This window comes from Sturnira hondurensis, unplaced genomic scaffold, assembly GCF_014824575.4.
Source record: "Sturnira hondurensis isolate 20B ecotype Veracruz unplaced genomic scaffold, ASM1482457v3 Scaffold0020398, whole genome shotgun sequence".
NCBI lineage: Eukaryota > Metazoa > Chordata > Mammalia > Chiroptera > Phyllostomidae > Sturnira > Sturnira hondurensis.
In genome coordinates, this window is record NW_028093029.1 from 957,949 (window position 1) to 980,846 (window position 22,898).

The 22,898-nt window shown below is 43.2% G+C and overlaps 1 protein-coding gene across 5 annotated transcripts in view; it reads right to left on the reverse strand.

Moving 5' to 3' along the window:
* The window catches only part of USP16 (ubiquitin specific peptidase 16), a 28,439-nt gene that overhangs the window by 3,258 nt on the left and 2,283 nt on the right, over positions 1–22,898 (reverse strand). For 3 of the 5 annotated variants that reach the window (XM_037029681.1, XM_037029682.1, XM_037029683.1), the window contains exons 2-16: positions 21,557–21,658; positions 19,457–19,635; positions 16,932–17,035; positions 15,902–16,005; positions 14,855–15,039; positions 14,279–14,374; positions 13,111–13,241; positions 12,731–12,818; positions 11,452–11,530; positions 9,513–9,604; positions 9,124–9,180; positions 8,045–8,221; positions 1,927–2,569; positions 984–1,078; positions 58–144 (exon numbers count right to left, since the gene is read on the reverse strand). In XM_037029681.1, coding sequence (XP_036885576.1) covers positions 58–144; positions 984–1,078; positions 1,927–2,569; positions 8,045–8,221; positions 9,124–9,180; positions 9,513–9,604; positions 11,452–11,530; positions 12,731–12,818; positions 13,111–13,241; positions 14,279–14,374; positions 14,855–15,039; positions 15,902–16,005; positions 16,932–17,035; positions 19,457–19,635; positions 21,557–21,617 — 2,178 coding nt within the window. In that variant the 5' untranslated portion in view covers positions 21,618–21,658. Of the gene's footprint in view, positions 1–57; positions 145–983; positions 1,079–1,926; positions 2,570–8,044; positions 8,222–9,123; positions 9,181–9,512; positions 9,605–11,451; positions 11,531–12,730; positions 12,819–13,110; positions 13,242–14,278; positions 14,375–14,854; positions 15,040–15,901; positions 16,006–16,931; positions 17,036–19,456; positions 19,636–21,556; positions 21,659–21,969; positions 22,063–22,898 lie in introns of all 5 variants that reach the window. The other 2 variants (XM_037029680.1, XM_037029684.1) reach the window with 2 other exon arrangements.

A 22,898-nucleotide genomic window follows, 5' to 3' on the forward strand; every position in this document is an offset into this window, starting at 1 on the left:
TTGGTAAGACATGATTTCCCTTGAAAGGATTTTTCAAAAAAGACCACTTTTACCTACCTTACATTTAGCAGTACAAAAAGGAGCCAAATCTAAGATTTCTGGAAATCTTATGTGTTTGTTAATTTTGCGTAGGTTAAAACCAGCCTAAAAAAGAGGGATAACAGTTTAAGTTCTTTTCCTGCAAAAGCAATGCGTGTTAAGTAAACTGGAGCCCCACGCCAGTGCCCCAAAGCACAACACCCAGCCCTAGTCCAGTCTTTGTCCCTCCCTGACAGGACTGTTTGAGAGCTGTTTGTCCTGCAAAGGGCCCCCACCCACCACCACACACACCTTAAGGAAGCTGCTGCAAGCAAACCCCAGTGTTTCTGCTTTGGCCACCCAGCAAAGCCAGATTATACCGATGTTTTCATGCTTAAAAGTAAGCCATAACAATACTTTTGGGGGAAACACTCTAACCACACTGAGGGAATAGTCCCCAGAGACCCAACCCATTTGCTGAACCCACAGCACCCACGGGAGGAGAACATTCCAGGGACATTTGGGGAATGGGGGAGGGAAGAGAAACTCATACTACTCATAGCAGAAATCTTGTGGAAGAGCCGGAGTAACCAATGGGTGAAATCCAACGTCTGTTTATCAAATAAGGTACCACACACAGAACAGAAACACATCATTTTCCTAAGTGTGGCATGTGACTAGTAAACTTGTCTTTTTCTTAAACTGAAAATTAAGGATACAGTCAGATGCTCATGTTACTAAAAAGAGCAACATGAGTTCTAGTAAAACTGCAGAATTGTGCCCAGATTTGTTCACCTTGACAGGCATCTCCATCAAAACATCTGCCTTAGCAATATGAATTATTTTTTACTTTCCTACTTTTTTGAAGTTAGAATTGGGAAATATCAGAAAAACAGTAGTAGTTTGAGATACTAACAGATAAAGATGTTACGCGTTTAAAACAAATTTTAGGTAACAAGAGGTACCTGCTGAAACCTCTTTAAATGCAGGGTGAGAACAGGAGGAGCAAGAGAAATGAGCATCTGCTTTTGGGCATTGGTGTAAACATGTTTCTTGTCACCTAAGAAAAGAAATAAAATTACAGCAGTGTGAGAATCAGTTTAGAACTCTAAAGCATTCAGTTGCTATAAAGTCATTTCAAAAATCAGCAGCCAGGACAAGTATACTTTTGAAAGGACCAGGTAAACACTTCGGGCTTTGTGGACCAAGAGGCCAAATGAAGGGTATTTTGTAAGTATTTATACTTAAAACAAAACTTCCATAAGTTTTTACTGATATAATCCAAAATATAATGCTAATAAAGTATGACTGCTGTCTGCTGAAGTTATTTTTAAAGATATTTAATTAATTGGGGTTCAAAGTCAGAGTTTTCTACCATAAAATCACTTTCAAAATGTATCTATAAATACCACTTTAGCTCAGAGACCATAAAAAACAGGCAGCAAGCCAAACTGGAGCTGTGGACTATAGTTTGCCCACAACGGCTCTAAGCACAATGGCTATGAAATCAACAGTTTACTCTCTGTACTGACCTGTAAATACACAAAAGCTAGACTGGAGAATGGTCAGCAGGCATCCTCAGGCACCTGCCCCGTCCTGCCGCCCCCCATTCCGCGAGTGCCTCTCGTCCCCATCTGAGGGAGATTGTAGGAAACCTGTGCCCTGGACTCCGCAGCCCCTTTGGTCCCTGAGGACTCCCACTATGGCTGCCTGGGAGTAGGCAGGGCAGCTGTCCAGAAGCTGGCAGAAACCGTGGAAACACCAGAGCCGCACTGCCCGTCAGGATGCTGCCGTGACAGGCAGCACGCCAGCAGGCCGGTTCAAATACAGGCAGCCCATGCACCCCCCCGCAGAGATGCCATGCGGGTCCTGACCCGCACTAAGGTCACTTCCCGTGAGGAGCGGTACCTTTCGGATTCGCCTGTGGGGCGCTGCGCTGTCTCCGGGTGCACGCTTCGCACAGCAGCTTGTTGGCACCTCGGAGCTCCTCGTTCCGGGTGAACTGGTACAGGCAGTGCTGGATGGAGCCCTCGTCAGCACCAACCGCCTGCCTGCTGGCCAGGGTGCAGAAGGCAGTCGCCGGGTCTTGGTTCCCCACCTCGTACACCTTGTTCCCGGGAACAGAGCTGCCGTTCAGAACCTCCACGTGTACGTCGTCAGGGCAAAGAGCAGCATCCAAGTTCAGGTTCCTGAAACCCCTCAGAACGTCCTCTTCCCCAGGGCCCCCATCTCCCACACAGGCACCATTTAAGCCCCCAGGATGTTCGGCGGGAGGCGACAGAACCTGCAGGTCGTTATCCGTGTCTACGTCCTCTGTGCACTTCTGACGCTCAGTGACACTTCCTACCGGATTTTCTCGGCCATTCGAGTCTTTCTGATTTACACAATATTCTTTATCGATAACTTCTTGTGAGACATGGTCGGATGTAACACCCACTTCTCCCTGAAGTGGCACTTCAGCATCACATTCACTGTCTTCAGGATGGTCGATGGCACAGATATCATTTAAATGAAGAACTTTTCCTTGAATTTTTTGTTGCCTTCGCTGGTTCTGTGTAAAAAGCATAAAACATTTTTTACAGAAGTAAGAAGAGTGTACACATACCACATCAGGTTTTCTGGCTTATTAATTAAAAATACCAAAGTGAGTAAGTTGGTAAGAAAAAGCCCATTCCCAGAATTGGTCCTAGAAGTCCCTTTACTTTCAGGAATCAAACAAATCATGAAGAAAGGCTCTTCCATCGAAAGCAGGAATAAGCCCCCTCTGACCATCACGAAGCTGCCACACTGGGGTGAGTGTGGACGGGCCATAGCGTCTGCCCGAGGATGGTCTGCACAGAGGAGCAGACTGGAGCGCCCTGCAGTGGCTCCGGCGCCACAGGCGGCCCAGGTCCACGTTCCCCGAGGAGACAGCAATGCCGTCTAGAACAGGGCGGCTTCATTCCCAGGACACACTCTCTGATGTGCTTCAGTCAGAAATGGTTCCACGTGAAACAAAAAAGATACACAGGTGTATGACAGGCTGTACCCCTCAAACCCGGGTCATTTTACTCGCCAATGTTCAATTTAAAAAACTCCTCAAAAAGTCCAATTTTAATAAATGGGAAAGAATATGAACTACTACTTTAAAGAAAAGGAAAGACAAATGACGTTTTTAAAGAATTTATTTAGTTATTTTTAGAGAGGGGGAGAAAGTGAGGAAGAGAAACATCAATGTGTGGTTGCCTCTCATGCGCCTCCTACTGGGGACCTGGCCTGCAACCCAGGCATCTGCCCAGACTGGGAATCGAACCGATGACCCTTTGGTTTGCTGGATGACGCCAACCTACCAAGCCACACCAACCAGGGCACATATGACTCTTAAACATAAAAATATGGTTAACGTAATTTATATTAACATAAATGGAAAATAAATTTTACTAAGTTAACACTATCTCTCACACAGGCAGAAATCAAGCAGTTTGATGACACACCGCTGTTGAGGATGAGGAGAAACAACGAGTCTCACATGTTGCTGGCAGGAATAAAAATTGGCAAACTTTGTGGAGGGCAATAGGTTAATATTTATCACATCTACAAATGCAATCCCTCTTCTCAAAATGAACCCTACAGACAATATACGTGCTTGTAAGGATGTTTCAATAACTGGCCACCTACAGGATGGTGGCCCCGTGAAATAAGGGAGCCGAAGAAGCCCCTACCACCCGGCGAGGCCGGCCATGGTGAGGCGGCTGTGGAAGCACGACGACTGTCGCTGAGGTGGGGAGCCACGCTGCCCCGGGCACACAGAGCGCACAGCCAGTTCCTGAGCAGCTGGCCTACAGGCAGGTGTCAGAAGTGGCTCGGGGATGTAAAGCTGCAGAAGAGGCAAGAAAAAAAGGAAACTGCAGGAAAAAAAGCAAGAATTGCCAAGGAAATTCGCAGCAAAGAGCTTAGCAGAAGCCTTTGCAGAATCTAACACGCTCCTTAGAGAGTCTGCAACAGGGACCGCCCCACACCAACAGGCTTTTGTTAGCACAGAGGAATGTCCGTGGTGCACCACCTGCTCCGAGCAGATCTATGATGAGAAAAAGAAACAAATCAAGCCAACTACCACGGACGTGTTTCTGAATTGAGTGACACCCCTCAGAAGGAGCCTCAAGCAGGAACTTCAGATGTTCTCGAAGGAGGGCTGTTGTCCTAGGAGGTGACAGCTCCATGCGTGGCACTGGTCCTGAAGCCCTTCCACGGGGCCAGGATGTGGAGGTGGAGACAACTGAGCCAGGGATGTCCTGCCTATGCATGCTGAAGTCTTAGTTTTTAATTAAAAGGTCTTTAAGGTGTTTTTAAATTCAAACATAGAAACAGGTTTACAGCCCCTGGCCAGGTAGCTCAGTCAGAGTCCTCCCACTGTGTCGTGGATGCAGGTTCAATCTCCAGTCAGGGCACGTACAGGAAGCGAGCAATGAGTGCGTGAGTAAGTGAAACAAGAACAAAACGATGTTTCTTTCTCTCTCTTCCTCTCTCCCTAAAATCAATTTAAGAAAGAAAAAAAAGCATACACAGTAAGAATATGAAGAAGTAAAATATTTCTGTGTAGCTTACAATGTGCTTTTAAGCTAACTGTTATTCTAGGATTCGAAAAGTTTTAAAAATTCTTCAGGTTATTCTTTAGAATAATTCTTTTTATCAAGTAAAAAAGGTACAGTAGGCTAAGGTTAACCGATTATTGTAGAGAGAAACCACATTTTTATAAATTCAGAAAGCCCACAGTCATGCCCAGTCCGCCCCAGACGCCATCCCAGATTCGCCCAGAGCACCTTCCAGTCCTGCCAGCTCCGCCCTGTCCCAGCCCCTGCCCCATGGGGACACCTCTTCTCTTTCACCCTGTGTTCTCATGGCTCCTCTTCCAGGACACAGACCCAGGAATACACTTGCGTGGCAATGTCTGCAGGACTTGTTACAACGACACGCTGCACAGACTTGTGGCCCAGGAGTGCTCGGCCGCACCATGCAGGGATGTGAAGTGCACTCTGTGATACCCACACAACAAGCCAGCCAAACGGCTCCTTCCTAAGACTATCTCGTGCTGTTAAGTGACACGGAACTGCACAGGGTCAGTCCTACAGCACTGGCCGTGACACCAAACCATGCAAACACCCTCAGCCAAGAGAGAAATGGTTAGGTGAGCTGTGGTGCCTCTGTGAAGTGCAATACCAGACAGGTATTAAAAAACTGACCTGTGCCTTGAAATGGGAAGATCACCAAGAATATAATTAAGTAGAAACAAATAAAAAACAAGGTCTAGACTAGATGCACAATTGGTAAAAGAAGGGAAAAAACAAAACTACATGCTTGTACTTGATCATATTTTCCAGAGACTCTGGAGGACAAGTGAGCTCACACAGAGGTCATCAGTGTCACAGAAGGACAGGGCTCAAGCAAGGGTCAAGGGATCTGTTACTATATGCCTGAATTTTTATTTTTTAGTTATTTCATTATTTTTTAAAGATTTAATTTATTTATATTTAGAGAGGAAGGGAAGAAGAAAGGGAGAGAAATATCAATGTATGGTTGCTTCTCGTACATCCCCTGGTGGGAACTGGCCTGCAACCCAGGCATGTGCCCTCACGATCCTTTGGTTTGCAGGCCCGCGCTCAATTTACTGAGCTACACCAGCCAGGTAGTTACTTATTTTTAAATATTAAAAATAATTAATATTTTTAAAGTTTGAATGTTGCCCTGGCTGGTGCGGCTGAGTGGACTGAGTGCTGGCCTGTGAATCAAAGGGTCCTGGGTTTGATTCCCAGTCAGGGAACACGCCTATTACAGGCCAGATCCCTGGTAGACAGGTGCACAAGAGGCAACTACACACTGATGTTTCTCTTCCTCTCTTTCTCCCTTCCTTCTCCCCGTGTAAAAATAAATAAATAAAATCTTTTTTAAAAAAAGTTTAAATGTGAATGAATAAACAAAGCACATGGAGGTGTAGGTAGACACACTGTGCCTCCTCACACAACCAAAAGGACAACAACAACTTAAAAACAAAAAACCACCAGAACTGACAGAAAGTCAAACTGGAAGTTCTGCAACCAAGGAGTTAAAGAAGACACACTCGTCCAGACGGTAGGAGGGGTGGAGATGAGGGTGCGGAGAGGACTCGCAGCCAAGGTAGTGGCTGGAGGACAGGGACAGGCAAGGCTTCGGCTGGCGGACCCAGTGCCGGATCACGGAACCGGGTGAGCAAGGCTGCAGCTGGCCAGCAGGGCTACAGCGGCAGTGGTGGCAGCGGCGGCAGCTGGTGGAGCAGGTGGTCCCACATTGGTGGGCAGATAAACCGGGAGGAACAACTAGGGAGCCAGACAAACCTCACAACCATGAGCCAGTGCAGGGAAATAAAGCTTCAAACCTCTGACTGAAAACACCTGTAGGGGTTCAGGCGGCAGTGGAAGAAACTCACAGCCTCACAGGAGAGTTTGTTAGAGAGAGTTCGTTGTGTATGTTGAGAACATACACAAGCCAACCCATCCAGGAATCAGCACCCACTTTGGGCCCACTTTGCTTGTGGGTAGCGAGGGAAGTGAAATCCAGCAGAGTGGAGCAAGAGCCACTGTTCCCTCTCGGACCCCTCCCCCACATACAGCATCACAGCAAAGCAACGTGGTTTTGCCCCACCCGGGTGAATACCTAAGGCTCCACCCCTCACTACCTAAGAGGTGCGACCAGACCAAAAAAATCTGCCCTAACCAAAGAACAGATCAAAGCTCCAGAAAAAATACAACTAAGCAACAAAGAGACAGCCAACCCATAAGATACACAGTTCAAAGCACTGGTGACCAGGATGCTCACAGACCTGGTTGATCTTGGTCTCAAATTAGATGAAAAAATGAAGGCTACGCTAAGCGAAATAAAAGAAAATGTACAGAGAACCAATAGTGATGAGAACGAAAATGGAACTGAAATCAATGGAGTGGACCAGAAGGAAGAAAAAAATGACCAAACAGAAAACAATGAAGAAACAAGAATTCAAAAAAATGAGGAGAGGCTTAGGAACCTCCAGGACATCTTTAAATGTTCCAACATCCGAATTATAGGGGTACCAGAGGGGGAAGAGGAACAGCAACAAGTGGAAAATTTATATGATCAAATAATAAAGGAGAACTTCCCCAATCTGGCAAAGGAAATAGACTTCCAGGAAGTCTAGGAAGCTCACAGAGTCCCAAAGAAGCTGGACCCTAGGAGGAACACACCAAGGCACATCATAATTACATTAGCCAAGATTAAAATGAAGGAGAGAATCCTAGAAGCAGCAAGAGAAAAGGAGACAGTTACCTACAAAGGAGTTCCCATCAGACTGTCAGCGGATTTCTCAAAAGAGACCTTACAGGCAAGAAGGGGCTGGAAAGAGTATTCCAAGTCATGAAATCCAAAGACCTACAGCTAAGATTGCTTTATCCAGCAAAGCTTTCATTTAGAATGGGAGGGCAGATAAAGTGCTTCTCAGATAGGCTCAAGTTCAAGGAGTTCATCATCACCAAGCCCTTATTAGATGAAATGTTAAAGGGATTTATCTGAGAAAAAGTAGATAAAAAAAGTACGAACAGTAAAAAGACAGCAAACTCACAGTTATTAACAACCACACCTAAAACAAAAATAAAAGCAAACTAAGCAAACAACTAGAACAGGAACAGAACCACAGAAACAGAGATCACATGGAGGGTTGGTTATCAACAGGCAAGTGGGGGGGAGGGAGGATGGTACAGAGAATAAGTAGCATAGATGATAGGTAGAAAATAAAAGTAGAGAGTAAGAATAGTACAGGAAATGGAGAAGCCAAAGAACTTACATGTACGACCCATGGACATGAACTAAAGGTAGGGAATGTGGGTGGGAGAGGGTATGCAGGATGGAGGGGAGTGAAAGGGGGAAAAATGGGACAACTGTAACAGCATAATCAATAAAATATGTTTAAAGAAATAAAATAAAATAAAAAAGAATTTAAAAAAGAGAGAATCAGAGCAGTGCAGCTTTCTCCCCAGTGACTCACTTTGGCTTGCTTCTTGGCTTGCTTCTTGGCTTTCTTCTGTAAGTGCTTACTTGTTCCCGACAGAACATCCTTTCTCTCCTTTATGTAACTGTCATTATCTTTTTCTTCCTCGCTGTCTTTATCTTCATTCTCCATTGTCTTTTTCAGATTTTTATCATTTATACTTTTCTTACCACTCTTAAAAATATGGAGAAAATATGGGCCAAAAATAAAATTTTACCACTAGTATTTGGTGAACAGATTTCATGTTACTTAAATCTTTTTCTACTCCTATTGTACACTATTTTATTTACATAACGTTTGAAAATACATCCAGGACAAAACTCATTCATCTCAAATACTAAGAAGCAATCTCCACATACTAACAAATGAGTAAACCAACAGTAAAAAAAGTAACTGCAGACAAAAGTGTGATGGAAAAGAACAGTATAAACCACGTCAGGCATGTGCTCACCACAATGCAACTGTGCCTATTTCCAAAGGCACTTTCTGTTCACAGGAATTTACCTGTCCAAACACAGGCATTTCTTTTTATCCATTTCTTTCTGTATGTGTAAGTAAGAGTTTTAGACAAAGAAAATAAAGTAGATTTGGTAAGATATTATTCACTAAGTTACAGTGAATAAAGGGACTCCTAATGCATATTAAGTTGAACAATGATTTATCCAAAATTCATAACATGTTCTTTTTTCCTACTACTACTAACAACCAAATTAATATGGCTTAAAACTGAGATGTTCTGTATTAACACTTATGAACACTTATGACTGTAAGGGACTTGTGGTGAGCCTTAAATAATAAAAATAGTAAATTTTAATATAAAGAAAACATGTCCCTAGATGTATACTAATCAAGATAACCATCTACAAAGAATTCTAAACACTCTCCGCCTTTTTTTGTAAAAAAAAAAAAAGTACTCCATCCTTTGTCCAACTATTTAAACTTCTTCTATCTCAAATACACTCAGAAAAATTCTCCACAGGCTGGTAATATACAAATTTGGAAAAGGGAACAAGGCTTCCCCATAAAACCTAACACAGGAAAAATATACTTAAATAAAATGAGCTCCAGGGTCTTACCTGATCATCTAAAACTGGCAGAGACAAGTCAAGGAAAGACTCGTGAACCAAGGAGACCTTAACCAGCCAAAAAAGAAAACATAAAAGGAGGGAAAAGATGCACTGTCAACATCATGTAGTAAGACCACGGGGCCTGGGGCTCAGCTGCAATACACAGACTAAAGAAGGTGGGACGGGACGCAGCCCTGAGGACCCCAGGTTAGGGAACGAAAGCAACATGTTACCTCACGTCTCCCAGTGTCAGGGGCACTCACAGTTCCCCCGCAAAACTACACACGTCTGGGGAGTTCAACCGAGAAGAGCTTACAGAATGAGACCTTTGTTTTCGAAAGCCACAAATGACAAACTATACCTACGTAGTGACTCAATCACACACGACCCCAACTCACCGTCCCACACTCATCACACATGATAGTGCTAGTTAGTTCACCCCCAAAGATGCGGTCCACAAAACTTGGTGCCGAGGTTTTCTTTTCATAATCTGCAAGGGGAGAGAAAGTTCATCAAATATACTTGTAAAGTTAATTGAATATGCTAAAACTACTTACTTAACCTCTCTAACCCTAAAACTGTATTTTTAATTCCTATCTGACTTGTTTTTCTCTATTCATAATTACCAGAATTTTTTTGCTAGTCAGTGGCACACAGTGCACTTTGGAGAGTAACAGAATTTCACACCATCACATCTGGTGAGAAAAAGTTCAGAAAAAGTTCCTATCTAAGATCCAGTCGGTGGGAAACACACTGTGCAAGTCAGTGAAGCTGTTTACCCATCTCCACTTGGAAAATGAGCACACAGGTGACTCTGGATGATACTCTAGCTCATCTCCAGCTCTACGGTGGGTGCGAGGTCGGGGGGGAGCCAAAAAACCCAAAATCATCTTCTGGAGGGCAGGCCCTTGTAGGATAGGCTTCCCTTGCTAGGTGAGTGTTCTAGGAGCCCATCTAGTTCAGTGGACCAATTGGTGTTGTTGTGAGAGGCCGTGTTTGGCATCGGGGAATTTTTTTTAAGACTCTTTCACTGAGTTTGCCCATTTCATGATGGGTGATGATTTACAAGTGCACCTGCCCACAGTGTGCTGAGTGTGCAGCAGTTTTTGACCAAAAACAGCGTGACCCCTGACCTTCACCCTCCCTATTCACCTGATCTCACCCTGAGAGACTTTTTTTTGTTTCCTCAAAGGGAAACATTTTGCTGACATGGGCAAGGTGAAACAAAAAATGGCAGAAGCACTAAAAGGCATCAAAATCGATGAGTTCAAAAACTGTTTTGAGCAGTGGAAAAACCATCTTGAGAGGTGTATCAAATAGGTGTATCAAAACCATCTTGATTTTGCATCAAATGGAGACTACTTTGAAGATGACTTAGAATAAGTACACAACTGTTTATAAATAAATTCTTTTTGGGGGTCCCCCCTCATAACATTCCAACATGCAACTTGCTCTGTGAATTTTAAGACTAACTCCATTTAAAAACAAAACAAGCAAGAAAAAATTTCAGGAAAATGCTTCAGACAAAAATCTTTTATTTCCCTTTGTTCCAAAACTAATCTCGATAAATTTAGCTTAAGGTGTCATAACTTGATTACCTGGGTCACCTCTTTTACTAAATACATGAAATTCACGTGCTTTGTTCCAATGACAGAGGCCGGTTTCTATGGAAACACGTCTCCTGACAGACCGTGACAGCAAGAGAGAGTCTCTGTTCAGGCTGAGGTGCCAAAGAGGCAAAGAGCTGCTATGTGTCAGTTTTAAATTGTGGTTCACAACACAGAAGCCACTAGTCACTTGTGGCCATTTAGATTTAAATTAATGAAAATTAAGCAATAAAATTTTAGCTTCTTAGTTGCACTGCTGAGATTTCAAGGGCTCAACAGCCAACACGTGGCTGCGACATCGACAGGACACAGAGAGGCCTCTGTCACCACAAGGCCTGCTGCGCAGAGTGATGCTCACCCCTGCCTGCCACATGGTCACGAGAGACCTCGCTCCACGCGTACTGAACAACCATGAACGACTCGCATGGACAAGTGCAAGTCACCTATCACTGCCAGTCGGAAGTCTAAGCTCTGCAGAAATGAAGCTGTGATGTCACCTTCTCTCTAGCTTTGTAAATTTCACTATAACATTGCATGAAAAGAATACACCAGAAGTTAAATTTTTCTAAAACATCCACCTTCGGTGTACTGAACAAATTTTTAACATCAATGGTAATAAAGAGAAGTTGCACGTTAATAACTTTGGATGCAAAATAAAAGTGCCAGCACTCCACTCCTACAGTGCAGAGGATTCAACTATAGTGGTTTAGTTCAAAAAGTCAGACATTACCTTTAACTTTATTTTTTAGTTCTTCATCCAATTTTTCAGTAGAATTACCAAATGCTTTAAGAATTCCTTTACTCACTCTCTAAAAGTAATAAAATGGATATACGCATACTATTAAATTTAAAATTTTATAACTATTTTCCTAGAAAATATGTGATCAAGTTAAGAACATGATCAAGAATTAGCTCCCCAAAGTTACTGAATAAAAATTAACACATCTAAAATCACATTTTCAAAATCAATTAAAGGAGCTAAAAAGGACCACTTACAAAACCACAAACCCATGAATAACCCCACCCTATCACTTCCCGATTGTCATCGCCTGGAACCTAAGCTTTCAGAACACGCCCCTCTCCCTCGGAGAGACCACTGACACGGCGTGTCCTGGAGGCAGGATGGTTCAGGGAGAGCGAAGGCTCAGCCTCCAGCAGCGACAGCCCAGCTGCATCGGCACTGGGTGACCTTGAACCAGGCACTGAAGTTTCCTACATCTTAGCTCCAGAATCTACAAGGGGAGTAAATGGTTCCAACATTTACCTCACCGAATGGCTGTGAGGTCTGAGTAAGGTCATTCACATAAAATACTAAGAACAGTGTTCGACATAAAATAAGGGCGAGATAAATATTAGCTGTTGTAACTACATTATTACTATTATTAATTATATTCACATCCCCAAATACGTTACTTTACATCCTGGGAATTGAAAACTTCAAAATGCAACAAATGTACAAAATGAATGAATATACAGTAATTCCTCACTTATCGTCATCAACGAGTTCTATGACTTTAAGCAAAATGACAAATAATGAAACCCATGTTGCCACTGGCTAATCGATACAAAGAGTTAAGTCCTAAAGCATCTCGTCAATGTCCTAAGGAGAGAACATGGGATGGAAGGACAGTATTCGTTATCGGAGGGCTGCCTCGCCGAGTCGCCCTCAGAATCCGAGTACGGGTGCTGCTGCCGGGCCATGGGCCGGGAGAGGCGTTTTCCAGCTCTCCGAGCTCTCAGGGGACCGGCCTATATGGCAGAACCCTAAGGAACAATGATGCTGAAAATGCCACACAAAACAGCATCACAAAAAGGAGAGTCTTTTCTGATTCTCTTCATTCATCCTCAGGACTAAAACACACTGGCCAAAAAGACTGGTGTCAAAAAAAAAGTTTTCCATCCAATGGTCTCAATAACTAGCTTTCATTGCTTTGATACCCCTTCAAACATCAAATGACAGAGAAGTTAATGAGATGAAATAATGAAAACACTGGTCAAAATATGCTAACTTGGTATTCTTCTGCTCTCATGCCATCCAGTAAATACCGAAGCAGCTCCTGGCTGTCTTGTTGCTGATAGCCTTTAAAACGCACTGCTCTGCAGCAGGGGGGAAAGAAAGAAAGAAAAACAGAAAGAGAAAGGCAATGAAGAGTCTACTAAAACATGAAACATGTTTTACAAAATCTTAGGATCACACCCAAATCTTTCTCAAAATTTCTGTGTAGTCCAACAACACCCTTGGCAGATTTCGTTTTCACACAAAGCACAGTTTTTTTCAATCCAAATGAAATAAACGGCACTTTGATGTATATACTGGGCTGCTTCTATGCTATGAATTTCTCAGTGCCTGACCGCTACACTCAAAGCACAAGCCAGGCCAGATACTCACTTTTTACAGACCTGGGCGAACAGCTCCTTGGGCGTCACAACACCCTTCCTGGCCTCTTGCATCTCAGTGAGGAACTGGCTCATGGCCATAGTCAGAGGGCCTGGAGGCTCAAGGTGGATTTCCAAGGGCTCCTGAATTGGGAACAAAAAAATCTTTCTTCATTCCAGTTTTAGAATCATTTATTTTAGCAAAATGTAACTAGTCAACCCATACTGCCAATGTTACTGATAGAGCTGTCCATTTAAAAGTTCAAAATGTATATCAAAAGATGCAGAAAGTTTCTGGTCATAGATTGTTTTATGAAGACTTTGGTTCTACTGTTTTAGTTTCAGATTATCAGGAACTTATATTACCTAAGACGAAAAGACCTAAAGCAAAACATAAATATAAAAATGGGTAAGGTAAAATTCATTTGGCTACACATTTGTCTGCCTAGAGCTTTACAAATATCAATAACATTCCCAAGGAGGAAGCCAAACATGAGAGCACAGCAAAACATGGCGAAGACGCAACAAATAAATGTGAAGGCCCCTCCCTGATAATTTCTGCCCTGGCTGGTGTGGCTCAGTGGATTGAGCGCTGGCCTGTGAACTGAAAGGTCGCTGGTTCGAGTCTCAGCCAGGGCACATGCCTGGGTTGTGGGCCTAGTCCCCACTTGGGGGCGTGTGAGAGGCAACTGATCCATGTATCTCTCACAGATCGATGTTTCTCTCCCTCTCTTTCCCCCCTCCCTTCCCCTCTCTGAAAGTAAATAAATAAAATCTAAGAAACAATTTTAAAAACATGCAAAGGCCCCTAATAATTTCTGTTAGTCTAATAATCTTTAACTTGGTAGCCTAAAGCAAGACAAACAAAAAAGGTGAAAATGAGTATCAACACTTTAAAATAACTTAAAATATGGATATTCAGAGAAGAAAATCACTGATTATAAAGAGAATTTTTTTTTAAAGATTTTATTTATTTATCTTTAGAGAGGAAGGGAAAGAGAGAAGGAGAGAAATATCAATGTGTGGTTGCCTCTCATGAGTCCCCTGCTGGGAACTGGCCTGCAACCCAGGCATGTGCCCTGACTGGGAATCGAACCGCGATTGTGTGGTTCACAGGCCTGCACTCAGTCCACTGAGCTACACCAGCCAGGGCTCTATAAAGAGAATTTTAAAGTACATACTGTTAGTGCCAAGTTAGGTGGTTCCATTTTCACAATGGCTCCAGACATTTTTACTTCTTTCAGGAGTTCTCTGAGCACTGGTGTTTGTGACAAATTCTGTAATACAGGATGAAAAAGGAAAATTATTTAAGGACAAAGCAATCCATTCTATCAGAACAGAAGGTCACTGCCAATGCTGCAGATTCTCTTGTCTCTGTCTAGGAAACAGAAGGTACTGGATGCTCCTTGGCCCATGCTCTGTGGCTCAATACTCTAGCTTGGGCAGCTGGGAACCTGGGCAGGGCACTGCCCTCACCCCCAACCCATACCCACTTGTATCGGGGATTTGCTTCTCAGCTGGGCTGGCCTGTGCTCCCCCCACCTGAGGGGAAGTTCTCAGAGGGCAGGGGTCACCCTTATTTCGAGCCCCACTATACCCTAGTGCTCGGCACAATGTCTTACTGACACACAGAGTGAGCATAGCCTTAGGTTTTCTTTAAAACTGTGGAAATAAACTACTTAGAGGGGAAAAACTCAATACTGTGAGTAACAAATACGGAAACCCGATTTGCAGAGAAGGAGAAGTAACGCTGGTACCTGCATTACTGCATTGAAGAAGCACGTATTTCCCAGATTACTGAGACCCTTCACGGTGAGCTGGGAAGTAAAATTTGTGGGTGTTTCTCTAGCCACATTTTCCTTTTTTTCTTTCTCTTGCTCATTTTTACTCTCCTTTTCTAATTTTTTATTTTCAAGTTCAATGTTACCATTATCTTTTGCTGCTTTAGAAAAACAAAGAAGAAGAAACTATTTAGCAAAATGTATGATACAGCCATACCAAGTGCAAAGTTATACTTGGGACAGCGCACCACATTTGTGCATTTCACCTGATATTATCTGCTGCCTGTTTGAGTTTAAATGTTTTCTAATAAATATAAGTAAATTACCATCAACAAAAACCAGTACATACATTCAAAACTGATATAAGCATTACTTTGACGAATAAAACCAAACAGAATATGCTTTTTAGCATAAACCCCTTTTTAAATGCACTAAAGTGTTTTACAAATGACCACACCATACCTTGTGAAATTGGAATATAAAGCAATCAGATAAAAATGTGGACATCAAATACATTTTTTAATGAATTCTGTGAGCCAAAAAAAAAAATTCTGAAGTTAGGAATAAACAATTCTGGCTCTGCCAAAGATACGTCTGTGATCATAAAAATCTAAACAATCTTAAAGCTAGTCATGTACACCAGCCCAATCAATTATGTGTGGAAAACCGCTGAGAGCATCTGGTCTCCCAAAGGAATTACAAGTACTTCCCTTTTCTACCATCAGAGCAGAAGGACTCTGATCTAAAGCAAGTCTGCCTACAGCCCCATGCAGGGCACGACTGCCCGTCCCCGTCTCCGGGCCTGAGTCCAGCCTCTTCATCGCATCTGACTGATGTCTCAGATTCCTTTCTAATCCCAATACCTCAGAATTACCTATACTCTCAGTTTCACAGTTCAAAACCAACCATAATAAATGTTATTCAGCTATATGCAATGCTGGGTAATCCAGTAAATTAAACACCAACGGATATATAAATCAATGTTACAGTGCATATCAAGAAACAAGTGATTTTTTTTTTTACCTGATTCTGAAGTTGCGACACAGGCTTGCTTCCTGACATACTCAACCACTTGACCCAGCTGGCGTGAACTGCAACACTGGACCTCATCATCACACAGGTAACACCTGTGCCCCAAAAGACCAGAGAGGAAAGTGACACACTGACAACCAAAAAGAGGGACAGATTATAATTCCTGGAATCCAAGTGTGTAATCATCAAATTATTCCACTGGAGAAAATGAATCCTTGTATGTTTTCTTGAAGACTATCCATATTATGGCTACATATAAATACTACAAAAAAAAACCCCAAACAAACATTTCACTGAAATGGCTATTTATGACATTAAGGTCAATTTTTTTCTATGCATTCTTCAAAGTACAAACCTACATTATCAAAATTAACAAATTTTGTAACTGACAATGTTCAGTGAACTGCACTGTGTAAATGGTTTTCCAGCTAGTGTGGCTCAGTGGACTGGGCACAAGCCTGTGAACTGTTTGATTCCCAGTCAGGGCACGTGCCTGGATTTTGGGCCAGGTCCCCAGGAGAGGCCATGGGAGAGGCAACCACACAGTGATGTTTCTCTCCCTCTCTTCCTCCCCCTCTCTCTGAAAATAAGTAAATAAAATCTTTTTAAAAATACGTGAAAATTCGTTTTAATGATGTTAAAATATATGAAATACACAAACCAGCCTGACATTTATTTTCATGCAGATTCATTCCCAAAGTTTTACAAGATTCTCAGTTTACTTGGAATGTGTTCTTAGAGCCTCAATTTTAAACTATCAATAGAAACAACCTGCCACGTGCTTCACAGCATCACAAGCAAGAATAAAGGTGAAGCTCCCCGAGCCTTCCACATACACCACTTATCTGTCTGCACAACACTGAGCGGAAACTTCTCAGAACATCACATCCTCTAGCCTTCTGAAAGCGCTGTTTAAACAAGTACAAGCATTTTAGCTTTCCTGCTCCTTAAAAACTGCAAATGCCTCGTTCTCCAGCACTTCCAGCGACTCCCGGGCAGCGGGCCCCGAGGCTGCACTCACCACACACTCCAGCTGTCCAGACTGAGAACCAGGCAGTGAAGGTCGGACCTTGGCGTCATGTAGTGCTTCAAAGCGTGCTGCTCCTGAGAGTCCCTGCCGCAGCCCTGGAGAATCACGACATAAACCTCAAGGTCACAAAAATTCACCAAAAGAGGAGAGAATTCAAAATCTATGATGAACAAGGAGGTGGCTCAAGAAATTGTCATTCTTATAGTCTTGAAAATAAGATGTTAGACTCTAAAGAGAGTCTAGATGCTGTTAAGACTTAGGCATGTTGAAAACTACAGATAAACGAACTCTTCCTCTCTAGCCTGCCCTTTCCTGCCCCGACCAGACCATGCTGACATAGGCATTTACCGTGTCTAGCTGGTTCAGACTCCACATTGGCTTCCTAAATGGTATTTCCTAATTTCAGCCCCTTTCGTCACCTATATATTGGGTTGGCCAAAAAGTCTGTTTACATTTTTCCATAAAATAGAAGACACATTTTTCGTTTTCACCACTGACCTTATTGATTTGGGTACTATGAGTATGTCAGCTATCTCCCACTACTGGCTTCCAATGCATAAGACACCCCGGCACAGAACCGTCTGGACTGCCTGTCTGTCGGCATCAGGCCAAGTCCCCTGCTCTGCAGGGCAGGAAGTGGTCCTGCTTCTAGAGCAGCTAGAATATACTCTGGAGGGGAAATATCTCTCAATGGCTTATAACCCTTTACCTATGGTATCAAAGACTGCTGATTTAATTTATCCCACTCCACATTTAATTCTAAAGTGAATTAAATCTGATGTTAATTTGCAGAATGAAAACACCATTGGAGATCATCTGAAACATAAAAACAAACTGAGTTGTCTTAAAACAAACTGAGAATCACTTGCTAACAATGCAAAAGATAAATACAGTGGGACGAAAGGTAATAATTACTACTGACACTAGGAATTTAAAAGGGAGCAAAATACATAAAATGTATAAGAAGAAACATCTTCTGGAAAATTGAAGCAGCAAAATACATTCATGCTCACCATATGAATGTGAGAGGTTCAATGAAAACCTTTCAAAGGCAAATAAGTAAATACATTCTTTGCTAACAATTTTTTACAAATTGTCTGACCATGATTAGATTTCACTGTTCACCTATAAGAATGGCAAAAAACAAAAACAAAAAACAAAAGGAACAGGAACCGGGCCACAACACTGACCACGGAGGGACGCAGAGGGCGCCTCACTCACCAACGCAGGAGCCTGAAGTGGCACAGCCACTCTGGACATCACTTTGGCAGCGTCTTTGAAAACTAAACATTTAATTATCATGATTCAGTAACTGCACTTCTGGGCATTTTTCCAGAAAAATGAAATCTTAAATTCACAGAAATACTTGTGCACAAATGTTCACAGCAGCGTCACTCAAAACTGCCAAAAACAGGGTTTGGCGCAGGCATCCTGCGGAAGGGGACCTGCTCTGGCAGGCAATGCTGCTCCGGGGTAAGAAGGGGCTGCTGCCGGCACCCCACCTGGACCAGTCTCTGGTCCCTGTGCGAGTGAGGAGGAGCCCGTCCCGACCGCACCCAACATTTCTTAAAGGGCCCGGTTTAAGAAACAGAAGACGAGCGGCTGCCTGGGGCTGAGGGGGCGGACGGCCACACGAGGGCAGCAGAGAGGCCCACATGACGTGGGGGCCGCTCAGCGTCAGCTGTGGCGGAGTCACACTCACACGCACACTCACACGCACACTCACTCTCACACGGCGCGCTCTCTCTCCCCCCTCTCTCGCCAGGAAAAGGAAAACTCGGGAGACCTAAGATGCAAGGAGTATGTCAATGCTAATATACTGGTTGTGATCTATTCCAGTTCTTGACATCACCACTGAAACTGGGCAGAATGTGCAGTGACATTTCCATATTATTTCTTCCACTGCACATAATCTACAATTATCTCAATAAAATTTCAATTTAAAAGCAAATTTTAAAAAATGGTCTCTGATTCATCTTCAAGCATCATGGTCAGCAGCCCAGTTTCCTAACACAAACCTAACTTGCCTCCTCGGAGGTGACTTCAAGACCCTGGCCGCTCAAACCACGGCCTCTCATGTCTGTGAGCCGTCCTGCCACCAGCCAGCCCCTCAGGGCCAGGGACTCCATCTCTCAGCTGCCAGCTCACAGCTGTCTGTTCATCCCCAGGAATTATCCTCAAAGAAAGGGAGTGGCCCTGGCCAAGGCCAGTCCCCCGCCCCACCCTGGGGCCCCCCACCGAGGGCTGCTCTGTGCACAGATGCCACAGCCAGAGCTGGTCCTCAGACCTACAGAGGCCGGTGTCTCCACGCAGCTCTCCCCTCCAGCTTCCCAGAAGGCGGTGGCAGCGCACACCCCAATGAGGCACCCAAATCCCAGCAACCTCAGCCACAGCACCTGTCCCCCAGGGAACACGGCCAGCGAGCTAGCACCCTACTTACCCTCCCTGTATTCAGGCACCCCCTTCTGAAGGACAGTCACAGAGTGTAGAAAACGCCAAGCAAAACCTAGGCATACCTGGTGGCCACATTTAAGACACAGCCAAATTGAAGGGCTTTCTTCTGTTGCTTCTTCAGATTTATCTTTTACTTTATTGTCCGTCTTACAGTCTTGGCAAATATTCCACTCCACGTTCACTAAGGCCTTTTTCAAAGCACCTTGTTCCAGCCCTTTTCTAAGGTGTCTGCACACAGGTTCTGGTAAAACAGACAACACAGGAGCACGTGAGGCGACACGTGGCTTTCTTCCGAGAGTCTCAGAGCTCACCCTTTGTGTGAACTTCCAAGATGAGTTTACTCTGTACACAGACTGTTAGGTGATCTGATAACTCACATTTGTTTGACATCTGAATGAGTTGATTATGTGACAGACTTGACAGAAATTTGAAATGTTGCTGTTTTTGCGATTCTGAGTATAACCACCACCACCAAAAGTTCACTTTAATTTATTTAACTATTTCTTTGAGTCCTAGTATCATATTTATCATTCTCTTTATTTTAAAGTGTTTGCAGAGCAGGTCTTTCCTTCAGGCAGCAGGCCCAGCGCTGAGGCAGGACCCAGGGAGCCTAGAGTGATGGAGCCTCGGTGCATCTTGGTGAGGGGCTCCCATTCCGGCAGGACAGACAGAGAAACAAACACACATACCACAACCTCCAAAACACGGTACAACTGTACAGGGAGAGAAGGCTAAGGTCCCCAAAAGCTTCACAACTACAGATAGTAAACTCAACAGAAGTTTGCATCTGTTCAGTCTTAGAAAATACCAGCCACAAGTAAAATTTCTGATACTAAGCCCTGGCTGGTGTGGCTCAGTGGACTGAGTGCCAGCCTGCAAACCAAAGGGTCACTGGTTCGATTCCCAGTCAGGGCACATGCCCGGGATTGTGGGCCAGGTCCCCAGTCGGGGGGGGGGCGGGGGGGGGTGCATGAGAGGCAAGCACACATTGATGTTTCTCTCCTTTTCTTCCCTTCCCCTCTCCCTAAAAATAAATAAAATCATTTTTAAAATTCTGATATTAAATACTTACAAGCCCAAGACTGTGCTAAATGTTTTGCACACATTATCTCAATTTAATTCTCAAAACTATCCTAGCAGAAGTCACTGCTATCCCCAATGACAGATGAGGAAACTAAGATTTCGTGCCCAATGTCACACAGCTACTAAGTGGCTTAGACAGAATTTGGACTCAAGTCTTTTTTACTTCAAAGCTCTCACTTTAAACTATGACTTCAGGGATTGAAAGCAATCTGAAAGGACATGTCCAAGGAGCAAAGGCACAGGGTATAGAATGTAGAAGTATGTGCTGCCCCCTCAGAATGGAAGGTACACCTGTGTGGACACAGCAGCTGGGCTGGGGCTGAAAGTGCTTTTGGGAACAGGTCAGTAAAAGGCTCTGAGAGCCACTCAAAAGGGCATCAGCTATTTCAGAGACCCAGGAGGTTTGGAGATGAGTCAAGTGTCACGAAGAGCTTTATGTCCAAGCAGTTTGCACCACGAGACTATCAATGCAAATGAGATCATAGAAAGACTACTAAATCCCAGTAAGTAGAGAGACAGGAACTAAAAAGAAGACAACCTTTTCAACGAGCAAACCAGCAAAGAATTTTACGAATTATATCAATCAGGACTGACAAAGGTTCAAGGAAAGAGGACCTGCAGCAAGCTGTGGGGGGCCAGTGAGTTAGTGACACATTTCTGGAAGATAACTTGGCAACACAACCAACAGAGCCTTGAAAGTGTTTATGCCATTTAACACAGCGATTTTCCTTCTAAGATCTACACAAAGAAGATAGTTGGATGTGCATCGAGATTTAGGTACAGAAATGTTTATGACTGCTCCATTCATAACACTGAAAAGTTAAGAGTTACCTGAAATTATAACAACAAACTCTCTAATAAATCATGAAATACGTATGCATCCATAGTCTTTTTTGTCAATAGAATAATCATGCCATTAAAACACTGCAGACTATCAGATGACATGTACTACATATAAACATTAAGTTGAAAGCAAGTTACAGAACAATAATGCAAACTTTTATCCCACTTTTACACATTAAAGTATGTCCACTTAGGGATACAAACATCACTTTAAGGGTTCAATTGGTGAAATATACCTAAAGATTCAGAAGAATCATCAATTGGAACAGTTTTTCCCTTTGTCCGTTTCTTTCCCATGTTGGCACTTCATGGATTACTTACTGACACAAAATAACAATCTAGAAAACAAGATAAAGTTAGCTTGATTATAAAAAAAGAGTTTGTTCATACTTCTCAAAGAGATAGTAATAGAACCCAGCCAGAGATAAAATTGTACATGCCTATCACACGCTGTAATTTAAAAAGGCCATCCACATGTGTCATGACAATAAAAACTCCCAAGTAGACAGAACAGATAGTATCACTCTTGCTTCATAGCTTAGGAAACAGAGTCCTAGTAAAGTTAAGAAGTTTTCAATACACGCAAAGGTCAGGAGAGAACCCAAGTCTTCTTTCCTGGACCATGAGAAATCTCAGCACGTGTCCCCACTTGGAATGGGACTCCTCACCACACACACGTGGGATGCTGGAGGCACTGGGGTGATTTCCTTTCCTTCCAAGCTACCTTTCCTAGCTGTGCAGTCTACACAAACTGAATTGAGAATTTCACTTAAAAAATTCAAAATAATTCTTAAAACAAATTAACAAATATGAAAAGTGCTGAAAGCACAAACAGGTCCACCTAACTTTAAAACAATAGTAATGATTTTGAAAAGTTGTATTTAACATACATTCCAATAACTTAGCATCAAAATCACTGAAGTACTTATACTAGTTATTTGACCTGGGGTGCTTATTAAAATCCTGATTACATAAATCAGCAATTTTCAACTTTTTTCACGTCATAGCACACATAAACACTAATCACTAAAAACCTGTGGCACACCAAAAAACATGTTACATTTTCTTGCCAACCTGAACCCCCCCCCCCAAAAAAAAAAAGACAAACAAAAAACAGGTATATGCCCTGGCTGGTATAGCTCAGTGGACTGAGCACAGGCCTGTGAGCTAAAAGGGTCACAGGTTCAATACCTAGTCAGGGCACATGCCTAGGTTGCAGGTTAGGTCCCCAGTAGGGAATGCAGGAGAAGCAACCACATATTGATGTTTCTCTTCCTCTCTTTCACCTCCCCTTCCCCTTTCTCTAAAAATAAATAAATAAAATCTTTTAAAAAACAGGGCCCTGGCTGGTGTAGCTCAGTGGATTGAGTGCGGGCCTGTGAAGTAAAGGGTCACTGATTTGATTCCCAGTCGGGACACATGCCTGGGTTGCAGGTCAGATCCCTAGTGGGGGACACATGAGAGGCAACCACACATTAATATTTCTCTTCCACTCTTTCTCCTTCCCTTCCCCTCTCTCTAAAAAATAAATAAAATATTTTAAAAAACAGGTATAATTTTTATTCACTCACACCAATG